The sequence below is a fragment of the Pteropus alecto genome, unplaced genomic scaffold, assembly GCF_000325575.1.
Source record: "Pteropus alecto unplaced genomic scaffold, ASM32557v1 scaffold10, whole genome shotgun sequence".
In the NCBI taxonomy this organism is placed as follows: domain Eukaryota; kingdom Metazoa; phylum Chordata; class Mammalia; order Chiroptera; family Pteropodidae; genus Pteropus; species Pteropus alecto.
This window is the reverse complement of record NW_006431210.1, coordinates 9,680,901-9,701,307: the sequence shown is the minus strand read 5'-3', so window position 1 is coordinate 9,701,307 and position 20,407 is coordinate 9,680,901. Positions and strand designations below refer to the sequence as shown.

Sequence of the window (20,407 nt, the reverse complement as noted above, 5' to 3'; positions counted from 1 at the left end):
CCGGGTGGTGAGGGGTGTTGTCAGCGTTTGCCCTGGGCAGGTGGGTGGAGCCAGAACGAACAAACTGCCTCTCCAGACTCTCAGCAATGCAGATGTAAAGGGAACCGGATCTCATGCAGGCCTGGCAGCCAGGCTTTCCTCTGTCTCCTCACAGGATGGACCCCATAGCTTACGCTGAGCTGTTGAAAGAATCTGGCAACCAGGTTTTTAAGAGTGGGAACTTCTCTTTGGCCATCAGAAAGTACGATGAAGCCATCCAGATTCTCCTGCAGTTATACCAGTGGGGGTAAGTGTTTGGAGTTTCTTTTCATCTTTTTTTTTTTTTTTTCTTAGTAAACGGGGACTCTGTTGCTTATGTTTTCTTGTCATTTCTTGTCACACTGCCTAGTTTCTGTTTTCTTTCTCATTTCCTGTTGATTTTCTCTGCATTGGCAGTTCAGAAACTGAGAGCACTAGAGTAATAAGGGAAATGGAAAGTGAAACATAGTGAACTGTGGATAAACATTACTAAACTTGCTCTTCTGCTCGGTTACGGGATCAGAGTCCTGGGATGACTGAAGTCCCCAAACCTCTCAATTGTCATTTATTTCATCTTCTTGAGTACCTGTATCATTTATTCCCTGACCACAGTACACACCACTCGAGAACTAAGGCTCACCTCTACCTTGCCCCTTCCACTTCTAGTAGACCCATTCCCAAACCTTTTAGTTTCATGGCATGCTTAAAATTCATGGAGGACCCCAAAGAGTGTTTTTTATGTAGGTTTTAACTATCAATATAGTATGTATGAGAACTTAAAACTGAATTTAAAGTATGTATTTATTCATCTACTTAAAAATATCAATAATGACTCCAATACATGTTAACATAAATAACATATTTCAAAGAAAAATAACTATATTTTCCAAAGCAAACAATTTGGTGAGAGGAGTGGCACATTTTACATTTCTGCAGATCTCTTAATGTGTCTCAGTAGAAGACATTTGGCTTCTCATATCTGCTCCTGCATTCAGTCTGTTGTATTATCACACATCGTGTAGACTATGGAAAATTCCCCATACACATATGAGACAATGAGCTTGAAAAAGTCACATAATGTCTTAGTATTATTGTTGTATTAGTTTTCTGTTGCTACTGTAACAAGTTGCCACAAACAGTGGCTTAAAACAATACAAATTTATTATGCTGCAGTTCTGGAGGTCAGAAGTCCGAAATGAGTCTTACAAGGCTAAAATCAAGGCGCCGGGAGGGTTGGTTCCTAGTGGAGGAGAGTTTGTTCCCTTGCCCTTTACGGCTTTGAGGGGTCACTTGTTTTCCTTGGCTTGTGGCTCCTTCCTCCATGTGCAAAGCACATCATTCCACTCTGTCATCACATCGCTTTCTTATCTGCTATAGCCTGGTCTCATTCTGTCTCTTATAAAGACCCTTGTGATTGTATATAATTCAGAATAATGTTTTCTCAAGATTCATAAATTAAACACATCAGCAAAGTCCCTTTTGCCAGAAATGGTGACATCATTTGGGGACCATTATTCAGCCTAGTACAATTGTGAAAGTATTTTGATATTTTGATCTTGTGGACCACTGAAATGGCCTTGGGGATCCCCGGAAGTTCCCAGATCATACTTTGGGAACAACTGTAGTAAAGGAAGCAGAAGCTGTACTGGGAAATGACACTGAATTAAATTACTGAAACATGGCTCCCATCTCCTAACTCCTATCACCTTGATGTTGACACTCTAGCTGAACTTGAGTTGAGTGCAATTGGCTCGGGCCTGTAATTCTGTCATTTTGCTGCCTCCTGGTTCAGCTTTGAACTGTGTCAGAGCCGGGCCTAGAGCTCCTTATCTGGGGCAAAACATCCAGATTTCTTAAAGAGATAGTATTGTATGATGGTCATGTCCATAGACTGACCCCACACTGTGAGTGCTCAAATCTCAGCTCCACCACTTACTAGCTATGTGACCACTAATGGGACTTCTGCCTGGACCCTCATGTATTGCCTTTCGTAAATCTTCCTGACGCTATTCCCCTTGCCCGTCACCTGCTGCTTGCCTTCATGCTGCTGCCAGCTGACACGGGGATTTAGGTGTATGTGGTTTATGGAGCAAGTGCTCTTAGGAGAAGGGAATGGAGGGAAGCAGGATGGGGCAGGGGAAGGGTCCAAGCAGGGATATTGTCTCATCTGGAGTCCGCTTCAGCCTGGTTCCCCGGGCAGCTCTGGAGCATGAGTTGTACTGCAGAGCTGAGCTGGTCCCACTTTGGGGCAAGGGAGCTGACCTTTTGATTCTCATGTCAGTCGATCAGTGGTTGTAGGCTGCCCGGCCCCTGGGAGTTGTTCTAGGGAGTGGGGTTATATTAGTCAGCTCCGGCTGCCATAAAAAATACCGTAGACTGGGTAGTTTAAACAACAGGAATTTATTTCTCACAATTCTGGGCCTGGAAAGGTGCTGGCCAATTCAGTTCCTGGTAAGAACTCTCTTCCTGGTTTTCAGCTGGCCACTTCACTGTGTCCTCACATGATAGAGAGAGGGAGGAAGCTCTCTGGTGCTTCCTCTTAGAAGGGCACTAATCTCATCATGAGGGCCCCACCCTTGTGACCTCATCTAAACCTTATCACTTCCCCAAAGGCTGCATCTCCAAATACCATCACATTGAGGGCTAGGGCTTCAACTTATGAATTTAGGGCAAGAGGCACCATTTAATCCATAGCAAGGGCATCACTTCCTGGGGAGAGCATACTCCCATTAGGCTGAAGATTAATCCCTGGAGCCCCTAGCTGCAGCTGACACTCATTACAGCTGGGGACAGCCACACTGGCCGAGGTATCTGGGCTGGACACTATGGCATCTATTACACTGCAGTCACAGCTCCCTTGCTAGTCACCCACTGGCTTCCCTACTGCCTCTTCTCTGTTTCTGGGGCCTCATCTTTTCCCCGGAGGGAATTATGGGTGCTGAGAGAAGCTGGACACACAAAGCACTGGGGTGGGGACAGTGGTAGAGGTGATTTTTACTTTGCTTTATTTTTGTCTTTCTGCATCACGTAACTTTTCTATAGTGATTTGTATTATTTTCGCAATTAAAATATTTAGTAAAAAAGAAGCCTGAGTCTTGCCTTGTGTGTCTTGAATTCAAGGGTATCAGGGCTTCTGTCAACATATTGTGGTATATTTTGTGTTTTCCTTTTCCTTCTGACCTGGTTTCAGCACCAATCTTGCTGTTGTATTACCCCAAGACCGAGGCAAGAGCTCCTCCACCCCTGCAGGCCATGTTTAGAGGGCCCCTTTTTGGCCTTCTCACAACTGTACCCCTCCCCACAGGCAGGAGTTTGTGGGGCCAGGGGATTTATCTGCCCAGAGCCCTTTTGTCTTCTTTGGTCCACACGGTGGAATTCCTGCCCATGAGCTCTGTTCCCAGGGCCTACACAGGCCTCCTACCTGAAGCCCACTTGTCTGAGGACTGGCCGAGGTCACAGGTGTGGCCAGAGCTTGGAATTGTGCCTCCTGCTGTGCAGGATAAAGGCTGCAGTGGAAAGAGGGGAGGAGGTAGGCAGGACCTAGGCCTGGCTCACCCTGCCCTGACATAGTTCTAAATTTGAAACTTGCCTTCCAGTTATTATAAATTAGGAGGATAGGACATATTTTATTGAACAGTTTGTAAGCTTGATTTATGGCCTTCAAATACGTAAGTGTAGCACTGTCCAATAGGGCTTTCTGTGATGATGAAAATGTTCTGTATCATGGAGTATGGCTATTGAGTCCTGAAAGATGTGGCTAATACAATTAAGGAACTGAATTTTAAATTTTATTTTGTTTTCATTAATTTAAATTTAAATAGCTACATGTTGCTAGTGGCTACCCTATTAGGCAGTGCAAATTAGCCACATGGTGTGTGGGCCTCCATTTGTATTCTGGCTCTGGGTCCTGCAAATGCTAAGGGGGTCATGACGATGTAATAGAACAGCGCTTGCCCTGGACCTCTCACTGTGGGTCCATGGGGATGGTGTGGGCATGTATTGCAAAAAGCCCTTCCTGTGATAAGCTCTGCCTCCATTCAGCACCAACATGCATGTGGAGTGGTTCACACTGTGTCTGGCCTCTGCTAAGGCTCAACGAGAACTCTTATTTTCTCCATCCTTAAGAATATTAATCATTTTTTAGCATCTTCAGCAATGGTCTCTAAAAAATAAAAAAAAATCTGTGGAAATCAATAGGAGATGGAACCAAGGTGTTAAGAACATCGTCGTTAAAAGGTGGGAGCAGAGGATCTGGGAGCTAGGAAGGACAGATCTGTGTATTGCAAATGCCCCAGGCATTCTAGGGGGTTACAAAGGTCAGCTCTGATAGATATAAGAGAGATATTTCATGCCCAAACCCCTTTATGATGGCATCAGCTAGCATCAAAATGGTGGCCTTCAAGGATTGTTTTCTGTGTTTGCAGAGGGATAATTTTACTGACCACCAGCTTGTTCTTTCTCACAGGGTTCCCCCCAGGGAGTTGGCTGTGTTGCTGTGCAACAAATCCAATGCATATTACAACCTTGAGAAATGGAACGAGGCATTTGTGGCTGCCAAAGAATGTCTCCGGTGGGATCCAACCTATGTGAAGGTATGGTGCAGTGACAGCTGGGAGTGGCTGCTGTCTCGTTCTTCTTAACCTGCCACCTTCCCTCCCTTCTTTATAAAAGGGGAGTGCTTCTCTTTCAACTCTCTTTGCACCTCAGACATATGCGCATAGGGTATGAGTGGCACCCAGAGGAGAGTAAAAACAGTGATGGCCAAGTGTTGAAATGCCTTTGAAGGGGAGAGCAGAGCTGGGCCTCTTGATGAATGGAGTGCAGTGGAGATCCTCATGGAGCTCATTTTCTTCTGATGTACTTACGCTGAAATTCATAGTCTGTTCATGTTCTATGCTACTTGCAAGTTTCATTTTAGCAAAGCTTTATTTCAAATGCAAGCCGAGTGGATGCCATGACAGCAATTCTTTAGGTAACATTTCTCACAGTAGAAATCAGCCCCTTCGGAGGGATCAGGGAAGTTTGAGAAGCTTGTAAGACCTTTTAAGATTGTTAACAAAGATTAACAAATGATTATTAACAAAATAAGTAATCATTTGGTTGCTTTTTCAGCTAAAATGCTTGAGCACCCTCTCTGCAAGGCACCTTCACGTTCTTGGTGCCTCAAGGCAGACAAAAGGAGTGGGAGACACCGTTTTAGCCCTTGAGTAATTCACAGTCAAGCTAGGAGAGGAAAAACATGTGCAAAATCAAAGGCCTTAAAATACATCCTGGAACCATCTGAGGCCAACATACATTTAAATGTCAAATTAGTGGTATAGACAGTTTAAAGAGAGGCTCCAGGATAAAGTGGGGGAAAGTCCAGCCCTTTCCCCACTGTGCTCTGTTTGTGCTGGTTTCAACAGCTTGGATGAGTTACTTTTCCCTGTCTACGCCTTCATCTCCCCAACTGTAAAACTGAGATAATACCTATGCCTTAGAGTTGCTTCGAGCATTAAGGAGACACGAAGTAAAGTTCTCGACTCTCAGTAAATAGAGTCTGTGTTATGTCTGCAGTGGTCTGCATTTTGTGGATGACAACGTAGTGGGATGTGGGTGGGGAGGTTTGACCTACAGATTATGGCAGCCTTGAGGGAGGGATTTATGTATTTTACATTAAACCTCTTCTATTGGATGGATATTTGAGAATTACTGAGTAGTTTTGAAAATGAGAATGCATTCCTGAGGAATTCTGCTCAGTGACATTTTAAGATTTTCCTGTCCCCTAACTAGGATAGGGTGAGGAGTAGTTGGGGTTTGCCCATGTCCTTGAGGTGGAGGCTGTGGCTGTGGCCCATGGGGCTAGGGGTCCTGGCTGATGCTCCAGGGTTCTTCCTTGAGTGTCCAGATCTGCAGCAGCCTCTTATAGCAGCCAGGACCACTCTCCCATTTTTACCCAGAGTTCCTGGCTGTCTGCCTCCATTTTCATTCTTCCTTCCTGCCCATCCCTCCCCCAAATGTCCTCTATAGGGGAGGAAAAAAAACCATTTTCTTTGCCCTCTTTGGTTCAGTGGCTGGGGCCCTGCAAAGGAGTCTGATAAGAGACGGATGAACAAGAGAAAAAGCATACAAGTTTTATTTGATGTTAATTTTTATGTGACATGGAGTCCTTTTGAGAAAGAAGTGAAGACTCCAAAGAAGCAGGCAGGCCTAAGAGCTTGTATATCATTTTTAACAAAGAATGATAAATTGTGGAGACATGACAAGACAAAGGAGAGTGTTTTAAAGACTTCTAGGAGCTGCAAACTGTGGAAAAGTAAACATATGGGGGAAACGAATAGAAGAAAAGGACTATCTTAACAAGATTTGCTTGTGTAGGCCCATCTCAGTGCTGACTTTCTGTCTTCTTCATGGCCGTAAAAACTCACCAGGAGAGGGGATTCATGCAGTCCTTATTTCTCATATTTCGGGGTGGCATATTCTGATCTCCCTTACCCCCCTCCAAAATAAAAAGTTGAAACAAATCTGAGAGAGTCAAAGAAATGAGAAATTCTGTACCAGCTTGCCAGTACCAGTTTTTCTGGTCATTATCTAAGGTTTAGACTTTCAAATGATGGTTAAAACAAATGAATAAATCATCAGAGATTTGGCGTTAAGTGTTGATGCATGTAGATGGTCAAAGTGGGGAAGACAGTATGTATCATTTTGTTCCTACTCAGACTACAATATTGTTTGCATGGGAAGCCTTTTGTATCAGTTTGTTTACAGGCAAAACTAGACCATTTCCCTCTGTTAATTTTCCTCTCTCTACAGAAATTTAAAAAAATCCCCCTCCCCCCCCACCCAGTGTATATTGCCTATACTGTAGAGCTCCATAAATCTCATTGCTTGTTATTACAATTTTTTCCCCTTATATACCCAGTGGAAGTTGTGTTTACTTTGATTGAAAGGAGCAAGGAACAACTCCTGTGTTTATATGACAATCTCATTCTTTTCTGGAACGCTGTAGTCTAAGGATTTTTTTTTCATTTCTCTTTTCTTGTCTAGGCTATGATTTGAGGCATAAATAAATAAACCACACATGTAGTTGGAACCAGGCCTGCTTCCTTCTCTCTGTCATATGATAGATGCTGCGTACATTATAGATTTGAAAGTGATTATTTGCTTGCCAGTTAGAAAATGACGGGAAATATGTGGAAAGAATATAATGTGGCAATCCTGTATCCAGTGCTAGTTGGAAATCTGTGTTTACACAGAAGCGAGGCTCCTACAGCCCATTCCCCCATGTCATCAATCTTGCCCTTCCTTTCAGCCACAGATGAGAAGAGATGGGTCTGTTAAAGTTTTCCTTTTTCTCCCTTCCAGGGATACTACCGAGCTGGGTATTCCTTGCTGCAGTTGCACCAGTATTATGATGCCGCTCGCATGTTTTTGGAGGGTCTTCGGCTTCTGCAGGGCAGCCGCGATCAGACCCAGGTCGCTGATTTCCTTGTGGGAGTCTTCACCACGATGGGCAGTAAGTTGAACAGGGGAGCATTCTCTCTTCTCTCTTTTTCCTTTTCTCCTTCTTTTCTTCCTTCCTCCCTCACTCCTTTCCTTCCTCCCTCTTCCTTGTTATTTTATTTGAATGGCTCTTAGAGACTCGGGCTCTGGGGAGATAATTACAGAGTGTTTCTTTGTGGCTGATTTATGTAGTTTGAATGAAACTGGTTTTCACATTAGAAAGCATTTCGAAAGCTTTTGCGGCTCATGCCTTTGTACAAATGACTAAGTCTTACTGCACAAATCAAAGTGTTCCCAATTTTGTTTCAGACCTCTTTTCTGTGTTGCTATTCATAGAGCTTTCCCTATTTATACTACTCGTTTTATGTAATTTTTGCTCTTCCTTGTGATTTTTGCATGTACTTCTCCAACGTGTCAAGAAAATATTCTGGTTTGCTATGAAAATAACCTGAAAGGGCTGACGGAGGGCCCTGTGAAAGCTGACAGTGGGCGCTCAGTGTCACGGCTGCCATGCTCTCTGTGGCAGGGAACCTGCAGACTCAGCCTAGGAGTGACACGTGGGAGGCCTTTCACACTACTGCATTAGATTCTTATTCTAATGACCTGGCCCATGAGGTGGCTTTGTCAGTGGCTTGGATTAGGCAAAAACAGAAAAACAAAACAAAACAAAACATTAAACGCAACGTAATATACTCTTTGCCAGTGACAAAGGAGCTCTTTCTGTGGTTATCTTAGCCCAGTCTAAGTTCTTCCAGGAACCAGGCTGTTTTCAAATATTACATCTGATCCGTTTTAAGAGTTCACTGATACAAGATGCGCCATTAATTTGCATTCTGCCATTCAGAGACAACATCGATTGTAACACTTAGCCCAGTTCTAGAGATTTCACATTTAGAATGTGAAGAATGGCACATTTGAGAATTGCTGAAAAATGGTTTTTGGCTTTCAGAGGAGGGGAAATCACTGCTGACAACAGATTCAACAGTTATAGAGCCACCTGTCACCATCGTGATTGCGGGGGAGCGACTTCTGCGGTCCGAGCGTGCAGTCCTACAGATTGTGGCAAGTTAGGCACTGAGAGGGTTAAGAGCACTATCAGGCAGTGTGTGGGGAAGGGTTAAAGGTGGGCGCAGCTGTGTCCTCTAGACAGAGAAGTAGAAGGTCTCCACGTGGGCACTGATGGATCATACCCACCAGTCGGCCATTTGGCGACAGTGACTAAAGCCTGCTTCTCTTTTTCTGAATCTGATGGCTTGGCCCTTCCCTTAAACTTCCTTATTGTCTTCTCTGTGTCTTTTAAGGGTCACCATTCTGCCAGAAGCCAGACTGGAGTTATGGCAATTCCCAACAACTGCTCTTGGTGACTGCCCCTTTAAGAAATCTGGATGGTTTTCATTCTGCCCCCATCCTGAGAGAGGGCAACTAACATGACTTAGGGCAACAGCAACCCGTACTTTTCCACCAAAATATTCCTATTTGGAGGGGGAAAGTATGCCCACACCCAATTTCTAAATTTTGAAAAATATACTTGGGGAAATTTTTATCCTTTTATACAACATATGGTTGTTTCGATATTTACTTATTTTGGAAACTGATGACTCTGAAAGAGATGCCATGTTATTCTGTCTGACCTGTCCCCTTGGATGTGCTCATCCATGAGTTTGAGAAATATGATTTGAAGGATCATGAGATGGAATAGGCCGATGGGCCACTAGGTTAGAAGAATGTGTATTGTCTCAAAGAATTGGTAGATCTGAGTTCCAGTCTTGTTTTCTTGTCGTTAACTAGCTACATGATATGCTGTGAAGCCTGACCTCACGTACGATCATTTCTCCTCTGTTGGGTGACGATAATATCTGTCCTATTTTTCTTTAAAGGAAGTAAGTTTTGTAATTTCCCTTATGCTTCCATTTCCTCTTCCATAAATGAGGATAATAGACACTGCCTTCGTGGTTCGTTTGAGGGATTAAATATAAGCACATATCACTGGATTTAGTTAATAGAAAAGCTAAGCCAATGTTGGCTCACGTTATGCTGTCTGACTCTTAGGAGACTGATTGTCACTTAAACTTAAAATGATTTCAACTTCAGTCAATTATCTAGGACTTTATTTCTTTAATTTACCATTTGTCTATTTGTGGTTTTAATTGGAGGCTCTTTTCCCAAAAGTTCTAGACTTCCCCCAAGTTAAAATTTCTAACCTATGGAAATTTCTTCCAGGTGACCCCATTGTTTTGCAAAGTTTCTTGCCCTGCTTTGATTATATTTTCACCGCTGGATTCTCAAGAGAAGTGTGGCAATCTGTAATAGAAAAGTTGGCGAAGAGAGGACTATGGCACGTAAGTAAAAGGAGACGGCTTTCTTCTGGGAAAAGTACATTCTTAATTAAATGGTTTTGTTCTTCTGACAGTGAGGGATAGTAATTTATTATTTGTTTACCTTGAGGCCAAAATAAATTTTTAACTGTAACATCGTTAAAGATGGAAAGTCAACTGAGATATGTTAATTAGCCAGTTTCTGTTTTTTTAAAAGATAAGAAATATACTCCGTTTGTGGCAACTTCACTCCTTGCTGTGTGTCGCCATTGTCATCAAAGAAATATGAAGTCCAGATGCTAATGGTAACATGGAATGAGGAAAATAAACAATTGCATGCTCATATTCATCGTCCTTTTTATACTGCATTTGCTAGTGTGGGCCCAGATGACCTGCCCGTGCTGCTCGGTGGGTTTCTATATAGCTTTAAGGGACTGCTACTCAGAGGTGATGCTGAGGCTGTAGGACCTGACCCCAGATCCAGGACTCCATGGAATGGAGGAGCAGAGTGGACTGAGGGGCCTGGGCTTCAGTGTCACACGGATGTCTCCGTGAATCTTAACCCTCCAGTTTCTATTTTAGACTAATTACTTCCCCTCTGAGCCTCATTTCATCATTTGTAAGTTGCAGGAGATGAATCTATTCCCTCAGGGTTTTGGCAAGGATTAGACATAACAGACCGAGAGCACCTAATACTAATATCAGTTAATGTTTATTCAGGGCTTACAATGTGCCAGACACTGAGCTAAAGGGGTTTTATAATGCCTGGCATATGCCAAGTGCCCAGTGAATCGTAGTTGTCATTGATGGTGGCCTATAAGTGCTCCTGAGAATGGGCTGGCCAGGGCTGGGTGTTTGGTTAGAAACTGCCTCCTGGGTTTTCTAAAGCTGAGCAGTCGAGGAAGGTCACCAAAGCAAGGGCAAACCCTAAGGACTCTAGACCCAGGCAGGCACAATGACTTCACAGTACAGAATTCTTAAGTTTTCGAAAAGGTCATGAATGCTATTGAAAATCTAATGAAATTATAGAACTCTCTGCCCACACGTGCAATTTCGGGAATAGCGTCAGGGAGTTCATGGGAAACCCTTTAAAGTCCAGCCGTGGGTTCCCTGAAGCTCACCTTATATTAAAAGTTCTTCGGAAGGAGGCACCAAGGATGAGGAAAGCAGATTGGACTCTTGGGGAACCAGGAGTCAGAAGTCCCGGGCCCTATTAACAAGAGACCTGAGGTCTTCTCTTTTTCAGATTAGGTGGCTGAACTAAGGTATCTTTCCAGCTTTATTTAAAAGTTCTGAAATTCTGTGACTCCAAGTGTCAGGATAAAAGTAGGAGGCTTGCAGCCTCACTAATAGAAATGAAGTTCAATTTACAGGAAAGAGGCCCTGATGTTCTCTCTTCCTCAGGTGGGGTGCATGTGACTAGAGCCCCGTAGCTGAAGTGGGGAGTGAGGGAATGGGAGCCAGGTAGTTCCTGGTGGGTTATTATTTTAGCCAGCCAAGGAAGGCCCAGGAATCCAGCCTAAGTGGCAGATCCAATATCCTACGAGCAGGGGGGCCCAGATAATTTTCAAATATTGGAGACAGAAGCATCTTATGGAAAAAGCCAGGCCAGCAATCAGGACTTTGAACATGTCATCTGGGCAGTGGAACCTGTTTAGAGCAAGTGGGTAAGCACGGGTATCAAACTGAAAAGAAACTGGAGCAAATGTGGCCATTGGCTCAGCTCACATGGCCCCAGGCCCATTGGCAAGAGCACACATGAGGGACGTGCAGAGCCTGGGACGCTCGGACCTGTTGACAGTTATCTGGATGATCTCTCAGGATATACTGTCTGTGTGACCCAGGAAAAGTTACTTAACCTTTCTGGGATTCAGTTTCTCTAGTGATTTTAGATAGGGTCAGTGGCTTAACAACTGGCTCTCTGAGGGGGAAAAATAAAAAGTCCCGATTTGTAGTGTTTGCCAATTTCTGTAGTGGAACGACTCTCACCATGGCCAATTTCAAGCTACCAGTAGGATTACAGGACTTGAGTTGGAAAGAGATGTGCACAGTCAGCTCTTGCTTGCTGATAGGACCCAGCTCCAGCACACCACGGGAGGGTCTAATGGACCTCAAATACTTGGGGCTTCTGAACCCCTGATGTGCTAGAGAATTAATTGGGATATTTCTAAAGGACTTGATTCTTCTGCCTGCTATGCTTTCAAAAGGGAATTACTTTTTTGCCCACTGCCTCTGTACTCTCTGCAGTCCTGCTTGACATCCAAGGCTCCTGTCTTCTGCAAGCTTCGAGGAAATGTGGCGAGAACTTAGTTCTGAGCAAGAACAATAAGTTGGCTAGAGAGAGAGACTGAATATCATGGTTCAGGCTGAAAAGCTTGGCAGGTAGTTTAAAAAAAGAGACAGGGCCAGAGGGTATTTCGTTTTGTTTTGTTTGTCATTTTAAAGCTTAAGATAACTTTTGCTCTAATAACCTGTGTGGAGAACATCATCATTCCAAACTTTTCTTTTTCTCCCCTCATCAGTCATTTCTACTTCTGTCAGCGAGTAAAGACCGACTACCAAGAAATATCCACGTGCCAGAGTTGTCACTGAAAAGCCTCTTTCAGGTAAGGTGGCTTCTTGAAGCACATGATTTTACTTCAGGCTTGGATTTGGGACCTTCCCTTTCAGCTGCTTCATGACACATTTGTTATTTATCATAATTTTATGTTTGGGCCACAGCTAATCCAGGTTTTACTGATTCTAAACTTTATGGGTAAAGGAGTTTGAAGTTTCATATTGATATAGTGACTTCCATGATTGTTTCTGTATATTTTTCTTTTCCAGAAATATGTCTTCATTGGACTTTATGAGAAAATGGAACAGGTGCCCAAGTTAGTCCAGTGGCTCATCTCCATCGGCGCAAGCATTGAGACTATAGGGCCTTATCCTCTTCATGCCCTCATGCGACTCTGTATCCAAGCAAGTGAGTGTTCTCCCAGTTAGATACCCACCCTCCCAGCTGTCCTTCCAGCTCTGAGCGCTGATCTCTGGCACTCTGCTGAGCTCAAGGGAAACCAGAATTTAACCACTCGAATGTAGAATATTCACGTAATTCGAATATTCAACGATTGATTATTCAAACGAGTGAAGGCAGCAGGGAAACAGCCTCGTTTTGATTTCTCCTGGGATCTAGTAGCTGCAGGAGGCCCGGATTGAAAGGATTCTGTGTTCCTAGACAGATTCTGGCAGCCGGGTGGGGCCCTGGGACCCAAGGAAGGGAACGAGACAGACAGCCTTGGTCTGACAGCGCTCCCAGGAGAGCTGTGGCGTTTCCTCCCACTGGCAAAGGCAGATGTGGTCTTTTTCCTGGTTCATTTTCTTGGGATTGGGGTGGGATCCAAAGGGAAACGCTGGCTATTGCTGACATAGTTTGCTTGTGGTTCTTTTAAAGGACTCCTATTTTCATAAAATTTCTTTTAAAAAATATATTATTAAAACACACAAAACATATACACATTTTAACTTTAGATAGGAGCTTTTTTTCTTTTCCAAGCACATATGGCATCACTGTTGGACATTTACTCATACTATTTCACAGCTGGAAGAGGCCAAGAGAGCTTGTCTAGATAGTCTTTCTCTTCTAGGCTGTATCATCTCCCTGGGAATGAGGGAGGGGTGGGGTGGCCAGGGACTCGAAGACCTGGGACCCCATCTTTGCTTTAGCCAGATTTGCCCTGCTGTTATTCATTTTATTATTGGGGACTCTGTAAGATATTTTATTCATACACAGGGATCGGTGAATATATTTAAAAGTAAAGTCTGATGAAAGGCAATCTAATCCAGACTTCCTAGTTTCCATTTAGGAATCTGGAACCCAGGAAAGTGTGCGTCTGGTTATGAAGTCATGATTCTTCATTGTGTCTGCTTTTTAAGTTAGCTCCTGAGAGTATAGTCAGGTATCGATAAGAACAAGTGTTCAAGTTTGTCCCTGATTCGTTTCTCAGAGGAAAACTCTGACATGATGGTAAATGGTGTCCGCAGAGCTGGCAGAAGTGTGTGGCTTTTCTTTATCTTAGGAGCTACAAGGAAGGAGTCTGGGAAAAGAATTTAAGATATATGTCTTATTAATAGTAATGTATTAGAGTCATTTAATTGGAGATACTGACTTGCTAGGAGCTGTCACACCCTGCTCAAATCCTGTTTACACTACTGCTCTGCTCCCATCCCCACCTGCTGTGAGTGTGAGTGGCTCTGAGAGAATTGCTCTTTACCAACAGTACCAGCCAGAGAGGATCTCTCTCAACCTTGCCTCCCTCCCTGGGGGCACAGAAGGTCATCTCCTGCCTCAGGGTGGGTCAATGCTGTGGTGCATTTCACTCTCCAGAGCTCCCCATCAGGTCAGGCAGAAGCAGACTCAGCTGAGACCACATCTCTGCTTGCCTCCTTCCCCTTCCTCGCCCTGCTTCCTCACTCTCTTTCTCCTGAGCTCCCTCACTCGATAAGTCCCGTATATAAGAATCCAAATCTCAGATTCTGTTTCTAGGGAATCTGAATCACTTTCTGTAACTCATCCTTTCAATTCCCAAACTCCTGTGTCTCCCATACCTGTGTGCGTTGAGTGGCAAAGTGTGTTGGATGGATTACCCACATGGTTCCCTTAGTGTGGTAGATATGCAGAAAAGAACATAAATAACTCATTTAAATTCTCTCCAGAGAATAACCATCTTTTCAGATGGTTAATGGACCATAAGCCTGAGTGGAAAGGCCGCATCAACCAGAAGGATGAGGATGGCTGCACCGTCCTGCACGTCGTTGCCGCCCACTCCCCAGGATACCTCATCAAGCGTAAGTAGTGGCACCACCTGGCAGGTGTGCTGTGGGTTGGATGGCTTCAGGCATTAGAGAATCCAGACAACTGACCACTACGTTTTACCCATCCCATTCTGCGACAGGTTCAGAGGACTAAACTTGGCCTTAAATTAAGCATGATTGGGAGGGTAGGCTCTATGCAGAAAGGATGTGGGACAAGAGAAGGAAGAATTGCTGGGCTCCAGGAGCTCTGGTTGGCTTCAAATGGCTTCTGTGGGGTTGAAGGACATGGGCTTCTGGCTGCATTTGTTCTCTCCCTCTTCACATGGTTTCTAAGTGCTTTATTTTACATCACATCTGTGCTAGCCACTAGAGATAAATTGTGAACCAGACAACAGACATAGTCCTACCTTCATAGCACTTAGAATCTAACACAGGAATCGCATCCTTCCGCCATGGCCAGGTAGGCCACGTGAGAAAGTGAGGCTTGCCCATGCAAGGAAAAGCCGGTTCTTTGATACAGACGTACCCCGTTAGCCTGTGAAACAGGAAGACCGTGTGCACTGTCACACAGCTCTTTGAGGTCTCTCGTTTTTCTAGAAACTCTCATGGAGACAAGCATTTTTTTTTTTCCCTATAAAAAAAGTTAGAGTAGCTGTGATGATAAATGATAATGGACTCTCAGCCCCAGTTGAAGGGAGGTGTTAGTGAGCACTGGGGAGCTCGTGCCTGGTGTGGCAGCAGCCTGGCTCTGATCATGGGAACCAGGCAGTGCTGCCATCTTATGGAAGGCTGGACTTAAAAAAAAAAAAAAAAGAAAAAAATACTCGTGATTATAAACGTTGGTTTGAAATGAAACATGCCTATGGATTAGACACAGCCCGAAGGTTTCCAGTTGGGGCCCTCTGGTCTGGTGGGTCCTTTTAGGAAGTCACAGTTTTCTTTCTTCAGCAAGTCCCAGGAGTAGCCAGCCCAGTGAGGTTCGTCTGTCTATTGTCATTCCCGACTGAACTGGGTCCCAGGAATCCAGATCTGGGGGAAACGGAGAAAAGGTGTTCGATGGCTTTGAATTTTGAACTTTATTGAAATATAATTTATATACCATATCATTCACCATTTAAAGTATACAGCTCAGTGCTTTTTCATATATTCACAGAGCCATTCAACTATCATCACAATCAATTTGAGAACATTTTCGTCATTTGGAAAAGAAAACCCAGAACCATTAGTAGCCACTCCCCATTGCCTCCTACCTCCACAGCTCTAAGCAGCCGCTAATCTACTTTCTATCTCTATGGATTTGCCTATTCCGGACATTTTATATAAATAGAATCATGCGATGTGTGGTTTTTGTGACTGGCTTCTTTCACTTAGCAGGTTTTCACAGTTCATTCACATCATAATGTGTATCAGTACTTAGTTTCTTTTCATTGTAAATAATATTCTATTGTGTGGATATACCACATTTTATTTACTCACTCATCGGGTGATGGGCACATGACTTGTTTCCATTTTTCAGCTATTATAAATAAAGCTGCTATGAACATTTGTGTAAAAGCTTTTGCGTTGAAATATATTTTCATTTTTCTCAGATACCTAGGAGTAGTATTGCCAGATCATATGGTAACTCTGTGTTGAAACTTTGAGGAACTGCCAGACTGTTTCCCAAAGTGGCTATACCGTCTTACATTCCCACCAGCAATGTGCGAGGGTTCCAGTTTCTCTGTATCCTTGCTTAGACTTGTTATTATATGTCTTTTTGATGTCCTGTGTATTTTATTATCTTCTTAAAGACAGTGGTATCCTGGCAAACGTTTGACAGCTGGGATTTCAAAGAGAAAAGCTCTGGTTGTAGTGTCGACTGATTTCTATGGTGTAAATATTCCCCCCATGGCTGATTTCAAGCTGCCAGTGTGATGTCATTGAACACAGAGCTGGGAAATGTGCAATAGCACACCATCATATTGAATTTTAAGATAGATGTAAAGAAACCTCATCATAGATAATAGCAAAATGTAGAACAATAATTAAGAAGTGGTGAGTTTTACTTTTAATATATGTATTTATTGTAAGTAATAATTTATTTATTGTAAGTTTAAACAGTTTAGTTGTTATGATGGCCATTTATCGACCAGCTTACAACATTCCTGGACGGGTATGAGCTGGCTCCAGTGTACCACTGTGATAAAGCTATTATTAGCCTAGTAATTAATGGTTAAAGTAAAGTATGCCTCCAATCATCTCCAATCATTGTGCTGTCCTACACATCCCCATCCTAAAAATCCTCAAGAAAAGATATTTCTGGTTAAGACTCTGATTTGCAAAGAAACATGTCTCTAGGTCTTCTGAAATACAGATGGCTGGAGCAGGGTTTGGGTATTTTATATACATGTAATGCCTTGGATATTAACTGCATGTGTTGATAACTTGGCAGGCATTCCATTCCCTGAGATTTAAACCAGTGCCATCCAATACAAGTATAATGAGAGTCGCATATACAATATAATTTTTAAAAATTTCTCCTCGATCCATTGGAGTTTAACTTAAGGATCTACTTTTATCTTTTTCCAAATGGCTACCTATTTGTCTCAGCACCAGTTATTTAGAAGTCTGTTGTAACCTCAGGGATTTGAGATGCTGCTAATTCTGGACTTTCTGTTCTGTTCTACTGGTCTTTTTGCCTGTTCATGTGTGATAGGCTCCTTTGAATCACCTTTCTAAAAACTAGTTTAAAAATTGAAACTATACGTCACACCAAGATGGCTGAAATTAAAAAAAAAAAAAGATGAATGGTAACAAGTATTGACAAAGATACGGAAAACTTGGAACCCTCAAGAGGATAGTGGGAATGAAAAGTGGTGGATCTGCTTTGGAAAAAAGGCTGACAGTTACTCAAAAAGTTAAACAGTTACCATATGATCCAGCAATATTACTCTTAGGTATGTGGAAAACATCTGTCTCAACAAAAATTTGTGCATGAATAGTCATAGCATTATTCATAATAGCCAAAAAAGTGGAAACAACCCAAATATCCATTAATTGATGAATAGACAGACAAAAGTGGTACATCCATCCTACAGAATATTTTTCAGCCATTAAAAGGAATGAAATAGTGATACATGCTGCAGACAACATGGGTGAGACTTGAAAACCTTATGCTGAGTGAAAGAAGCCAGACACAAAAGGCCGCATGTTGTGTGATTCCATTTATATGACATGTCCAGAAAAAGGAAATCTCTAGATACAGAAAGTAGATTACTGGTTGCCGGGGGCTGGGGCAGGAAGGGGAGAATGGGGAGTGACTGCTAATATATATAGTTTTCTTTTGGGGGTGATGAAAACGTTCTGGAATTGGATAGTGGTAATGATTGCACAATTTTGTAAATATACTAAAACGCACTGAATTCAACACTTTCAAAGGATGGATTTTATGGTTTGCGAGCTGTATCTCAATCAGAAAAATTTTTAAAGGCAAAAAAATTGAAAGTGCAAGTTTTTAATAAAAAAAAAATCCCCAAACCAAACCAGCAACAACAAATCACTTCAAAAAGATGTGTTAAAAAGTAAATTCTCATCCACAAATTTAACTACCAAAATATTTTTTGAGTGTCTTGCCAGTATATATATTCATAAAGCCAAATGTCTTTTTTTTTCTCTTTCAAATATGAATGTGAGCACACTCTACATGCTGTTCAGCAATTTGTTTTTTACTTCAGCAATATGTCTTGGCCATCTTTCCCTTATAGTACCTGCACAGCCATTTCAATTTTTAAAATAGCTCTTGGTACTCTCTAACATGACTGTACTCTATTGATGTATGTTTAAATGGTTTTCAGTTTATTTTGCTACTGAAAACAATGCTCAGAGAACATTTTTATATGTTCATCTTAGTGAACTGCTAGGAATGTATCCATAGGGTGATTTCCTAGTTGAGAAATTTCTTGTTCAAAGAGTTTGTATGCTTTATTGTGATGACCTCTTATTTAAATTTTAAATAGATTACATTAAAAATCAGAAGGTACAAAGGTACCCAATGAGAATCTCTATGCTGCCTCTGTCTTTCAACCGTTCGGGAACCAATGTTATCAATATCTTATGTTTTTTCCCACAAATATTTTTGTATGTACAAGTAAGAACACATATACAGTTTTAAGATGTTAGCATATTGATATGTATTTGGATTTTGAAAGCTATTGCTAACTTGAACCCAAGAGAGGTTGCCCCAATAGTGCATGAGGTTATCTCCATCTTGACTACATTTTTGGTACATGAAGAGTCAGGAAACCTGCAGATTCTTCAATGTGGCCTGAATTTCAAATCACCATTCGAAATAATTGCAGCATTATAGGGCCTTATAAATTTTCTGTTCTGTTGGCATTTTGGTGGGGACTACTTGTTATGATGGTCCCCCTGTTATGGTGGTTCTGGAGCAGTGGTTTGAGAGTCTTAGGGCAGCAGTTGGACCCAAAGCCTGGATATGCTCATCTTTTAGAATTATAGAAGCGAAGATGGGTTGGGACTAGCTTCCTCTGTCTTGGTTACCAGTTACAGATGCTCAAACTAGTTTAGGCAAGTAGGGGAATTCATTGACTCATGTGACTAAAGAGCTGAGTTTGGTCGAGGTACTCCTAAGGTGTCTTCGAGAATCTGTCTTACCTCTCAGCTCTTCTCTTTCTGTGTTAGGTACATTCTTAGGCAGTCTCTCTTTCACCTGAAACCACCAGAACATTCTGGATTATGTTCTGCCAATTTTTTAATCTCAGCAAAAAGAATACCTTATTTCAATATTTCAGTAAAATGCCTTGGAATGAGTCTCAGTGACTTAACTTTGGTCTCATGAACCAATCAACCACTAGAGCCAGAGGATGGAATGATCTGATTGGCCAGGTCTCAGTCAGGTGTTTGCCCCTGGAGCAGGGGCAATGGTAGTGGATGTCATGCTGACAGGCATGTGTATCTGTCTTTCTAGTGTAAACTGCTATCAAATCAGGTAGAGTTGGGTTGGGGGAGAGGTGCTTTCTCAAAAGTAAACTGGCTTTTTATCAGAAAAAAGGCAAATGGATGCTAGTCAAGTAAAAAAAATAAAAAGTCTAGTATGTCAGTGGTCTTCAAATTTTGTTTCCTTATTCTTTTAGAAAATTTTGAAAGCCTGTGTACCTCTTGACATGTTTTTAAGTTGACGTCTAGAATTTTTTATCTATGAGTCTAAATAATTAAAAAGGTAATTTTCAGAATTTTGTTCACATTGATGTTTTAAAATAAAACTCCTATCTCACTCCTTTATTTGTATATAGTAGAATATAAGTACACAACAATTTGATGTTTTCTAATATCCATTTAAAATTATAGACATGATCTTTTAAAAAAGAAATTATAAGAGTTTATTAGAGTTTACTTGAGCCAAACAGAGGATATGCCTGGAGGACAAGTTCCTTTAGTGGTCAAAATATCAAATGTGTATTTTTTTGATTCATATTTCCAGTTTACTTTTTAAAAAGGAGTTTGCCCTAATACGATTTATGCTCGAAAGTCTTGTCATCCAGTGATACTCTTCCGGGTCAAAAGCACCCATATAACTTTAAATCTTAAATCTAAGGGTTAATTTTTTTCCAGATTGAATTATTACTAAAATTATGACTACAGAGATCATTAAAAAAAGCAAACATATTAAAATTTGAAGAGAAGGAGGTAAGAGGAGGATGGATTGTCATGCCTTTTATTTATTTTTATTTATTTGTTTGTTTATTTATTTGTTTTTCAAAATAAGATTTCCTCTTTTTTGTAGACATGCATTATCACTG

The 20,407-nt window shown here is 42.0% G+C and overlaps 1 protein-coding gene across 1 annotated transcript in view; it reads left to right on the top strand.

Annotated features, from left to right (window-relative positions):
• Window positions 1-20,407, top strand: part of TRANK1 (tetratricopeptide repeat and ankyrin repeat containing 1) — a 68,804-nt gene continuing 48,397 nt past the window's right edge. Inside the window, 7 exon segments of the mRNA XM_025039314.1 lie at window positions 1-286; window positions 4,484-4,610; window positions 7,363-7,513; window positions 9,721-9,839; window positions 12,338-12,421; window positions 12,642-12,780; window positions 14,511-14,642. Of these exon segments, the coding sequence (XP_024895082.1) occupies window positions 114-286; window positions 4,484-4,610; window positions 7,363-7,513; window positions 9,721-9,839; window positions 12,338-12,421; window positions 12,642-12,780; window positions 14,511-14,642 (925 nt within the window). The 5' untranslated portion in view covers window positions 1-113.